Raw genomic sequence first — 10485 nt, forward strand, 5'->3', positions numbered from 1 at the left:
ACCCTCCCTGTCACAGCGCGGTCTTTGACTTGATGGCAGAAAGGCCCTTTCTTTCCTGGACAACATCTCTCTTCATTCTCCTATCATACAAAGGAGGAAACTGAGGCCTAGTGCCCCACCCCTGCAGTCACCTGTGTGCGTGCCAGTGGTCTTGAACTCCAGGTGGAGGGAGCATCCGAGTCGGGAGCTGGTGCCCCCATTCCCTGCAGCAGACCTGTGTCGCCCTGGCAGCTGCTTGCTAATAGGCACGCCGTCTCCATCACTGCCCCTCAGCTGCCTCTGTTTCCTCCCCTCCTGGCCGAGGCCCAGCAAGGCCCCTGAGAGGAAGGGTCCTTATTGCCACTGGCTGGGCCTTTAGGCTGGGTGAGGGGGTTCCAGGGCTCAGGCGGCCCCTTTGGACAGCAGGCTGACCGTTGGGTGTGGGTGGAGACGGGGCTTTGGCCTCGGTGGCCCTGGCTGCTGGCCATATGGTCCAGCTTGCTGGGGTGGGCAGTGCCCTGTGAGCTGCTCTGGGGGCTGAAGGCCCCAGATCAACTATCGCATGACAAGAGAATATGGCCGAGCTGCTGGCGGGCAGGCCAGGCTTCAGGCCTGTAGATAAGGGAAACGTTAAAATCAACTAACCAGCACGGCCGGTGTGGTGCAGTGGTTAAGCACTGACCTATGAACCAGGAGGTCATGGGTGCAATTCCTGGTCAGGGCACATGCCCAGGTTGTAGGCTCCATCCCCAGTTTGGGGAGTGCAGGAGGCAGCCAATCAATGATTCTCTCTCATCATTGATGTTTCTATCTCTCTCTCGCTCTCCCTTCCTCTCTGAAATATAAACATGTTTTTTTAAAAAATCAACCAACCTACGCCCCACCCTGAAACATATCTCCAAATAAAACTTACCCTCCTGTCGTGACCTGCCCAAGACAGCAACGCTGACCCACAGGCCAAGGGTTTTACTCGGCGTCAGTGGTCCTGGGCCTTTTCTAAGTCGAGTTCCTTTGAAGTGCTGCTAAGAGCAATGCCCTTTCCCTTAGAAAATGCATGCTTGCACACGTGTGTGCCTGTGCACACACGGACACCCACGTGCTCCTTAACGGTTTCATGGGATCCCTGAAGTCCTTCCAGGAATTCCAGGCGAGCCCTCCACCCCAGTCTGGGAGCCTCAAGCAGAGCGGGGCCACCAGGCTTTGGGCCGAGACCTCAGGCTGCGAATGCTGACCTGCTACCGAGAAGCTGGGGATCTTGGGCAGGTGTGTTAGTTTCCCTTGACCCCACTTCCCTCATCTTTAAAGTGAGAAAAGTCCAGCCCAGGACGTAGTGGGGAACAAATGAGACAATTTACGTAGCATATCCGGCACAGTGCCTAGTGCACAGTAAATGCCCAATAAGCGGTTATAGAAAAAATAAAAAGAACCCCGCTTTCCCCTGCAGCCCACATGTCGGTGGGGAAAGCGCTAGGAGGGTAGAGAGAGGTCAAAGCTCAGTCCTGTCACTGAGCATTTTTGTGACTGTGCCTCTGCGCCTCAGTTTCCTCATCAGTGTAATGGGCTAGTGGCTCTCTTGCTGTCTACAGCCTCTAGGTCCCTGGAGCCTCCATATGTTATTTGGTGTCGCACCTAAGGATCTGGGAAGATGTCTCCAGGGGGAATGTTTGCCAGGCCCGAGAGTCAAACCTGAGCTTCTGAGAGAAAGAGTGGGCTGGAGGGGTCCGGCCTGGACCAGGCTGGGCTGCAGCCACACGTCGCCATGATCGAAGCATTGGAGGCTGCGGGCCCCAAGGCAACCGACCCTGCTGGTGGAGTTTGGGGTTTGGCCACACAGGTGCCTGGGGTGACAGCCGAGAGAGAAAATGTGTGTGTGGGCACGCATGTGTGTTTGTATAACTTCTGGAGACGATAGGGCCACGTCTGTGTGAACGCTTGATTCTTGGTGTTAATGGGTATGCGGAGCAATCTGCCATTCTAATTAAAAAAACAAATATGTATATTATATATAATTGATTTCAGAGAGGAAGGGAGAGGGAGAGAGAGATAGAAGCATGAGTGATGAGAGAGAATCATTGGTCAGCTGCCTCCTGCACACCCCCAACTGGGGATCAAGCCCGGAACCTGGGCCTGTGCCCTGACCGGGAATTGAACTGTGACCTCCTGGTTCATAGGTCTACGATCAACCACTGAGCCACCGCCGGGCTGCCATCCTATTTACAATCGCATCAACTCCCTGCCTGAGCTGGGAATCATCTTTACTCGACACAGGTCAGGTGCCCTGCTCAGGGTGGGGAGCGCGGGACACACAGCACAGGCGTGGGGCGGAGTAACGCAGTGAGGAAGGGGAGGGAGAGGGACAGCTCTCCTCCCCCAGCGTCCTGGTGCTGGTCCCACTGTTTCGGCCTGAGATGGACGGCAGTGGCTCTGAGGTAGAATTGGGTTTGCTGGAGAGTGACGTAAGGACCGTGACTGAAGACGGGCTTGGCTCAGACACGCAGTGGGGAGGCCGACAGTCTAGGGCTGCTGTGGCCGCTCCAGGGGGTCGGGGACCTGCGCTCCTTCCATCTGGCTGCGCTGTCACTTTAAACATGTGGGTGCTAGAGGTCCAGCCACCACAGTCATGGGCCAGCCAGCAGGAGGGAGCTAACAGACCGTGTCAGCTGGCTTTGCCGTGTCCTGGAAGCCGCCACATCCTTTCCACTCGCATCTCCTTGGGCAGAGCTATTCGCGTGGCCATACCGACTAGGAGAGTCTGGGAAATGTCGCCTTTGCTCCAGGCTGCCATGTGTCTAACTGAAAACCCGGGTCTGAGACTAAGGGAGAAAGGATATGGGTGAGCAACCAGCCACGGGGTGGGGTAGGAGGATTGTGCCGGAGCAGAGGGACCTTGGGGATCCAAGGCCTCCCAGGGGACAGTGTCACTTCCCTGCTGCTCCCATCAGCCTTGGGGGGCACATGCTGAGCTGTCCCACATCCCTGTGCTGCCTCATACCCCACTGACCCCTCTCCGAGCCTCTGTCCCTGCAACCTTGGTCTCCATAGTCACCTCAGTTCCTTAGCTTGTGGGTCCTCCAGCTTCTGCCTCTCCAGTATCTCCCCGACAATGTTCACCACCTGAGACACCCCTCCCTTTCCTACCCGGCCCCACGCGCTCTAACCGTCAAGGCCCCAGGTCGGTCCTGTTGGCTGAAGGTGACAGCCTGTTCCCTGTCCCTTCCCCGAACTAGTCCACGTGGGCCACACCCTCAGGTTCATTAGAGATGGAGTTTTTATAACATATAATTCACGTATCAGAAACCTCACTTGTTTTTTTAGATTTATTGTTATTTACATTATTATTATTATTATTATTATTATTTTGTTAATCCTCACCCGAGAATATTTTAATATTTTTCCATGGATTTTTAGGGGGAGTGGAAGAGAAAGGGAAAGACAGAGAGAAACATCGATGTGAGAGAAACACATCAATTGGTTGCCTCCTGCACGAGCCCTGACCAGGGCCCAAGGAAGAGCCTGCAACCAAGGTACGTGCCCTTGACCAGAATATAACACGAGCCCTTTGGTCCTCAGGCCGATGCTCTATCCTATCCACTGAGCCAAACCGGTTAGGGCAGAAAATTCACTGGTTGAAAGTGTACAATTTGGTAGTTTTTAGTCTATTTACCAAGTTGTGCAACCATCACCGCTACAAAGAAGGATCGATAATCCAGTGGCTTCTCCCAGGATGAAGCTGCTCCTCTCTCTGAGCGCTGTGCGCACCTCCTCATGTAGGTATGAAAGGCGAGTTCAGACGCTGGGGTTCTGCTTGCCCCTGTGCCTCCCACAGTCACATCAGCGGTCTCGCACACCCCTACACACCATGCAGTAAGGGAGGGAAATGATGTCTAGCGGTGACAAAAGATGGACAGACAGCCACGTACGCGGAGGTGGGAAGGGTGATCCAGGCGCGGGAACAGCCTGTGCTGAGTCCTGAGTGAGAAAGACGGAGAAGTCTGGCCTGAGCAGACCAGGTGAAGGCAGCGAAGGGGTTTTGTCCACAAGCTGCGGCTCAGTTGGGTTCTCTTGGTGGACATCTGGTTGTCTCCAGGACGAGGGCAGCCTCAGACACATTCCGTTTGTGTTTCCTGCTGGGCTTCTTCCTCGGGGCGTGTTCCCGAGGCCAGTGTGCCCACGGAAGGACAGGAAGGACGGTGGCAGTTTTATTGGTCTCTGGAAACTGTGAGGCTGTTCTGAGGGCTGCGGGCAGCAGCGACGTGTGCGTGCGCATCTCTCCCCACCTCTGCCAACCCCAGTTTCACCTTCTGGATTTACGTTTGCTAGCTTAATGGATATTAACGGTGCCTTGGAGCTGTCTTAATGTGTGTCTTTAATTACGAGGGAGGCTGGCAGCCTCAGGGCTTGGCGGTGGGTCTCCCCTTGCTTGCAAACAAGGTGCTGGCTCCAACCTTGCTCTCCCACCAGAGGGCAGCAAGGCAGCGGGAGGGGAGATGACGCAACTTTCAGGGCCTGAGGCCTTGGGTTTACCCTCAGATGCCCTACTTACCCCCAAGCCCCTTTGCATTTCACTTTTCTTATTTCTGAAATAGGAATTCATTTGTTCAAAGCCATTCATTCTTCTGCCTTCTGCATCTTGGCTCCACTACTTCCTGGCTGTGTGGCCTTCAGTAAGTGACTCAACCCCTCTGTGTATCAGTTTCTTCATTATACTAGTTAAAGGGAGATGAGCCTTAGCTGGTTTGGCTCAGTGGATAGAACGTCAGCCTGTGGACTGAAGGGACCCGGGTTCGATTCCGGTCAAGGGCACATACTTCGGTTGCAGGCTCCCGGCTCTGGTCAGGGGCATGCAGGAGGCAACCAATCGATGTGTCTCTCTCACTTCAGTGTTTCTGTCTCTCTCTCTCCCTTCCACTCTCTCTAAAAATCAATGGAAAAATATGCTTGGGTGAGGATTATTTAAAAATAAATAAATAAATAACATTAAAAAACAAACAAATACTCCCCCCCCCCCCAAAAAAAAGCCCGCCACAAAATACAGGGAGGAGCCACTGGCGGGTTTAGGATGGGAAGGGTCATGACCAGCTAATATTTTCAAACGACTCCTTGGGCACTGGATGGAGGCTGCCTAGAGGAGGACCGGTACCAGCATCCCAGCTTTGGTAAAAGGCTCAGGGGGAGACAGGGCAGGGTCCCCTAGAAGTGTGGGGTGCCCTGGGGAGAGCAGGAAGGGAGAGCTGGCCAAGTGGCAGGCAGTGGGGGCTGGGATGTTTTCAGCTGCTAGGGCCCAGTTCTTGCAGGCCGCACCCTGAGTCCCTGGGCACCTGGCCTGGCACTGGGCACTGGGCCCTGGCCCCGCCCTCCCTGGCTTTGGCTTCCACTGCCTCCTCCTACCCCACCCCATCAGTCTCAGACACTTGGGTGGTGGGGGAGGGAGCCCCTCAGACTCTAGACCAGAAGGCCCTGGAAACTGTTTTAGTTTTTGAGCCTGGGACCCTGCCCCATCTGGTTAGGGAGCTGCAGTTCCCTCTCCTCCCCCCCCACCCCTGCACTGCTGGGGTGCCAGGCGGGGCTCTGGGAGAAAACGCTGCTCTCTGACTCAGCCCTTGTTTGTCCGGACCTCTGGCTGGACCAGGCCACCACCTACCCTGGCCTCCGTGAGCCTGTTCCTCCAGCCCCAGAGTCCTCTGCTCTGGCCTTAGGGTGGGACCCTGGCTCTCAGAGAACCCAAACCAGAAGGGAACTGGGAGACAGAGTCCTTCCTGCCCCGCCCCCACCCCCTGCTGTGCAGATGGGAAGCCGAGCCCCAGGGAGGAGAGAGCAGGGAGACAGCGGCTGCTGACTGACTACCTTGTCCATTTGTCTGCGTCTTTCTCTGCTTTTCACCTACTTCTTGGGCCCCCATGCCTCGAACTCCCTTAAAACCTGCCAGAAAAAGCCTTCTGAGGAGGGCACTTACTATGGCACTGTAGCAATAGCAAAGATGCAAATATGTAAAATATTTGTCAACAAGAGACAGTTTAAATCAGCGGTCGCCAACGGGGGGGGGGGGGGGGGGGGGGTCAGTGGACCACTGGTGGTCCGTGAGGTCTGAAAGGTTGGTGACCGCTGGTTTCAGTGGTGCTGGGGTAGCAGCATGCTAGAATGCACACAGCCATCAGGGCCAAGGCCGATGGTCCTGTGAAGCAGATTGCAAAATATATTGCACAACAAGGAGGTGCCCAGCTGTGGGTGTGGCTGCAGCCACCTGTTACAGAGGGACGCGGGCAGTGGCATCTCAGAGGGACCCAGAAAACGTGAAGGGGGGATCGAGGATGGGGGGCGGGGTGCGTTGGGAGTGCTGAGGGGAAGACTCGATTGTTTTTCTATGCCCTATGCAGTCTTGACATTTTTGATCAGGTATCTGAAAACTTCTTCGAAGGAAAAATTTATTCAAGGGAAGGGACCACTGCCAGGCTCTGATGAACGTCCCTCAACAGCGAACCGAGCCTGGGAATCCCAGGACCCGCGTGTCAGGGGATGGGGGAGCCCCTGCGCAGCCTCCATCCGGCCCCGTCTCCCTGGGCCTGACTCAGCTGAACCAAGTCAGAGAACCAGACCGAGGTGCAGCCAGGCATGTCTGGAGAGACGGATGTGAGAGCAATTGCGACACGGCCCCTGCCCCGGAGGCCGAGGAAGGCTGTGGCTCGGAGATGGGGCCCAGGGGTGACGCTTGGCGAACCCCAGCAGATGCCCCAGGAGACTTCCTGGGCTGGAGGCCGCGCGGGGATCCAAACAGAAGTAAATTCACAGGGGGCCCAATTGGGACGGACCCCTGATATATGAACCACCCAGGGAGCATTTAAGGAACGACTGAGCCAGGCACCCCCCAGGGATCCTCAGGACGACTCCCTGAGAGGGTGACCTCCGTGGTGCACCTCGGGGTTATGTTAGGAGAGGTGCACCTCGGGGTTAGACGGCTCTCCTGCCAACCACCCTGCGTGGCTTCCCGCTGCCCGGTTGGACCAGCTCACCTCGGTCCTGAGCAACTTGGCGCCCTGGCCCACTGCCTTCCTCCGGTTGGTCCTGCTGCTTCACAGCCGAGTGACGTGGAGACGTTACTGACCTCTCTGAGTCTCAGTCCTCCTCTGTTCCAGGACCCTTTAGTCCGCAGGTCACGCTCTATTCACTGAGCCAAACCCGCTAGGGCCACTTATTTTCTTAATTTAAGTTTTTTTGTTAGTATTTTAATTTTTTTCCACTTTCGTTGTTGAGCCCCCGCCGGATGCCTTTCCTGAAGCGAAATCCCTTCCCCATCCATGCGCCTACTATCGCTGCATCGTTACAGTGTGATTTTTGGTAGCTGTCTCCCCAGGGACCATGTGGCTTATTCTTACGTCGCAGTACCCAGCACTGGTGAAGGAATGAGGCCGGTAGAGAGCAGTGGGGGACAGAGAGGTCCTGCCTGTTGGTCTAAGAGATGATGCTGCTGGTCTGTGCATCGAACTGCTCCCCTCAGGAGCCCCACCCACTTCTCTCACAAACAGGACACCGAGGCCCGTGAGGTCACCTGCCCGTGGTCCCCACGTCCTGTCTCAGCCCAGTGCGCATAGAGTATCGGGTGGGGCCAGGGGGGGCGTGCTGGGGGAGGTGGCATGGAGCCAGGCTTCACGGGTTGGGCGACAGTTGGGGTAAGCTGGGGAAACATCAAGGGGAAGAGAAGCCAGCAAATGAGAAGATGCAGCTGTGGGCACCCCGACTCACCCCATAAGGCTGGGGCCCCCTGAGGGGTTCTGGAAGGTGCAAGGCCGAGGTCACCCTCACGGGTTTCAAGTTGGGAAACAGAGGCCCAGAGAGGTGGAGACTCACCTGCCATGGCCCATGGAGTCAGGAGAGCGGGGGGCCTTGCTCTGGGGGCCTCGCGGGCCCTGTGAATCAGTCCCTGCGGGAGACGCTGGGAGGGTGCAGCTTGGCGAAGTGGGGGCAGAGGAAGGACTCTGGGGGTGCACAGGCCAGCCTGCACCCGGAAGGAGGAAGCTGTACAGGGTGTCTGTGGCTAGGCCCGGGATCCCCCACCCGGGGACTTCCTCTTCCTCTCAAGGCAGGTGTAGCTGCCACAGCGCGACCAACACCCTGACCTGTCATGGACGGGGGCAAGGGACCCAGACTCAGAGACTTCCTGAGTGGGAGCCTGGCCACCTGGGTGAGGCGGCAGGGGGAAGGCGGTGGGGAGGGGAAGTGAGCAGTAGGGAGGGGCTGGTGTTGGTGTGGGGAGGATGGGGCAGAGATGGGGACTGGGGGCGCTGGACTTAAATGTGGGGCTGAAGTCCAGGCAGCTGTGAGGCAGGAAAAGGGGTCCAGATCTTGGGGCCCAGGGACATTCAGGGATTTGGTGAGAAGGGGGCTGTGTGGGTTCAGGGAGCTGGCCAAGGGGGTCAGGATTCACTCTATTGATGGGGGCTTCACCTGAATGACCAGCTAATATTTTCAAACGACTCCTTGGGCACTGGATGGAGGCTGGTGGGAGAGGCGGCCAGCTGACCTCTCTCTGCTTCCCACAGGCGCTGGGACTGGCTGGGCTGGTGGGAGAGGCGGAGGAGCCTGAGGAGGAAGAGGAGGAGGAAGGACAGAGGCCCCTTTGTCCCGAGAAGAGGTTCTTGTGTCTCAGTGATGGGGCCCTGCTCCTCCGGGTGCTGGGCATCATGTAAGGGGCCTCAAGGTCTGCGGGGAGGGGACAAGACAGGCTGGTGGGCAGAGCCTGAGGTCTGGAGGCGGAGCCTGGCTGAGGGGAGGTGGGTCCTTGAGTCCCTTTCCAACCAATGGCCCCCTGTGCCCACAGTGCCCCTAGCTCCCGAGGGGGCCCTCGGGTGATCAGGGACCATGGTGATCCGGCAGCCAGTAGGGTGCGGAACCTGAACCACCTGTGGGGCCGACTGAGGGACTTCTACCAGGTGAGGATCTGGGAGAGGGAGGCTGAGCCTGGAGCCCCCACAGGAAGGCCCGTCTCATCTCCCCCCTCTGTGCCCTCAGGAGGAGCTGCAGCTGCTGATCCTGTCGGCACCCCCAGACCTTCAGGCACTGGGGTTTGACCCCTTCTCAGGTACCCTCTCCCACCCCCCTGTTCCTGCATCTACCCCTCCTGCCGCCTGTTAACCCCTTGTGGCTTGTGCCCTGCAGAGGAGGCGGTGGAGGAGCTGGAAGGCATCCTTCGGCTGTTGCTGGGGGCGTCGGTGCAGGTGAGCGGGAGCGGGCAGGGTGGGTGCAGGTGAGCAGGCAGGGTGGGTGCAGGTGAGCTGGAGCGGGCAGGGTCGGTGCAGGTGAGCAGGAGCGGGCAGGGTGGGTGCAGGTGAGCGGGCAGGGTGGGGCCCAGCTTTGGCTGCAGAGGTGGGAGGCTCATGCCAGCCCTCACCCCGCCCCCACTTGTTCCCCTGCAGTGCGAGCACCGGGAACTCTTCATCCGCCACATCCAGGGCCTCAGCCTGGAGGTGCAGAGCGAGCTGGCGGCGGCCATCCAGGAGGTATGGCTTTGGACCTGCACTACCTGGGGACACCCTGCCTCCAACTTCTTAGGCTGAACTGCTTTCCCTACCCACCCAGGTGACCCAGCCTGGGGCGGGCATGGTGCTGGCACTGGCTGGGCCCGAGCCTGGGGAGCTGGCACCCGCAGAACTGGAGACGCTGTCCCGGAGCCTGATGGGGACACTCCTGAGACTGGCCCGGGAGCGTGATGTGGGGGCCCAGGTGGGGGCAGCAGGGGTATGGTGCAGAGGGCCAGGTGGAGGACTGGGAGGACCGCGGGGACCCAGGTGTGTGGGGAGATGGGAGTTGAGGCCCAGGTGTGGGGTTGGGGGTCTTTGCCTGACAGGGCTGTAAGAGCCAAATTCAGCTTGTGGTGACGGTGTGTGTGTGGGGGGAGATGTGGGGGGCATAGGGTAGGTTACTTCTGACCCCTGACCCTTGACCTCCCACAGCGGCTGGCTGAGCTGCTGCTGGAGCGAGAGCCAGCCCCCTTGTTGCCTGAGGCTCCTGCTGGGACCCCTCTGGAGGGCTCCTCCAACCACTTGGCCCTGCAGCTGGCCAACACCAAGGCCCAGCTGCGCCGCCTGCGCCAGGAGCTGTGAGTGCGCAGGCTCGGAAGAGGCCGGAGGGAGACGGGTAGCTTAGGCCTGGACAGCCCCCTGCATATGGGTTGGACCAGGCCTGGGAAGGGTTGGGGTTGCTGGTCCCCAGTCCCTCCAGCGTCTCCTTCCTCCAGGGAGGAGAAGGCCGAGCTGCTGCTGGACTCCCAGGAGGAGGTGCAGGGCTTAGAGGCCGAAATTCGAAGGCTCCGCCAGGAGGTGCGTTCAGGTGCTCCCTGCCATCGCCACCTTTCCTCACCTTCCCCGGCACCTCCCACGTCCCATTTCCCCTTCTACCCGGGCTCCTTCACGTCCCCAATCCCTGTGGCTGCGGCTGGCCGTTCCCAACGCCGCACCGTCTGGCCCAGACCCAGGCGCTGTCGGGACAGGCCAAGCGGGCCGAGCTGTACCGCGA

At 58.5% G+C, this 10485-nt stretch overlaps 1 protein-coding gene across 1 annotated transcript in view; it reads left to right on the top strand.

Annotated features, from left to right (window-relative positions):
• The first annotated feature begins 7180 nt into the window (after positions 1 to 7180).
• CCDC88B (coiled-coil domain containing 88B) overlaps positions 7181 to 10485 on the top strand; it is a 16552-nt gene continuing 13247 nt past the window's right edge. The window contains exons 1-10 of the mRNA XM_014538200.1: positions 7181 to 8155; positions 8514 to 8656; positions 8792 to 8903; positions 8983 to 9052; positions 9130 to 9188; positions 9387 to 9470; positions 9550 to 9693; positions 9924 to 10069; positions 10208 to 10289; positions 10439 to 10481. Of these exons, the coding sequence (XP_014393686.1) occupies positions 8096 to 8155; positions 8514 to 8656; positions 8792 to 8903; positions 8983 to 9052; positions 9130 to 9188; positions 9387 to 9470; positions 9550 to 9693; positions 9924 to 10069; positions 10208 to 10289; positions 10439 to 10481 (943 nt within the window). The 5' untranslated portion in view covers positions 7181 to 8095. The remainder of the gene's footprint in view (positions 8156 to 8513; positions 8657 to 8791; positions 8904 to 8982; positions 9053 to 9129; positions 9189 to 9386; positions 9471 to 9549; positions 9694 to 9923; positions 10070 to 10207; positions 10290 to 10438; positions 10482 to 10485) is intronic.

This window comes from Myotis brandtii, unplaced genomic scaffold (genome assembly GCF_000412655.1).
Source record: "Myotis brandtii unplaced genomic scaffold, ASM41265v1 scaffold187, whole genome shotgun sequence".
Taxonomy (NCBI): Eukaryota; Metazoa; Chordata; class Mammalia; order Chiroptera; family Vespertilionidae; genus Myotis; species Myotis brandtii.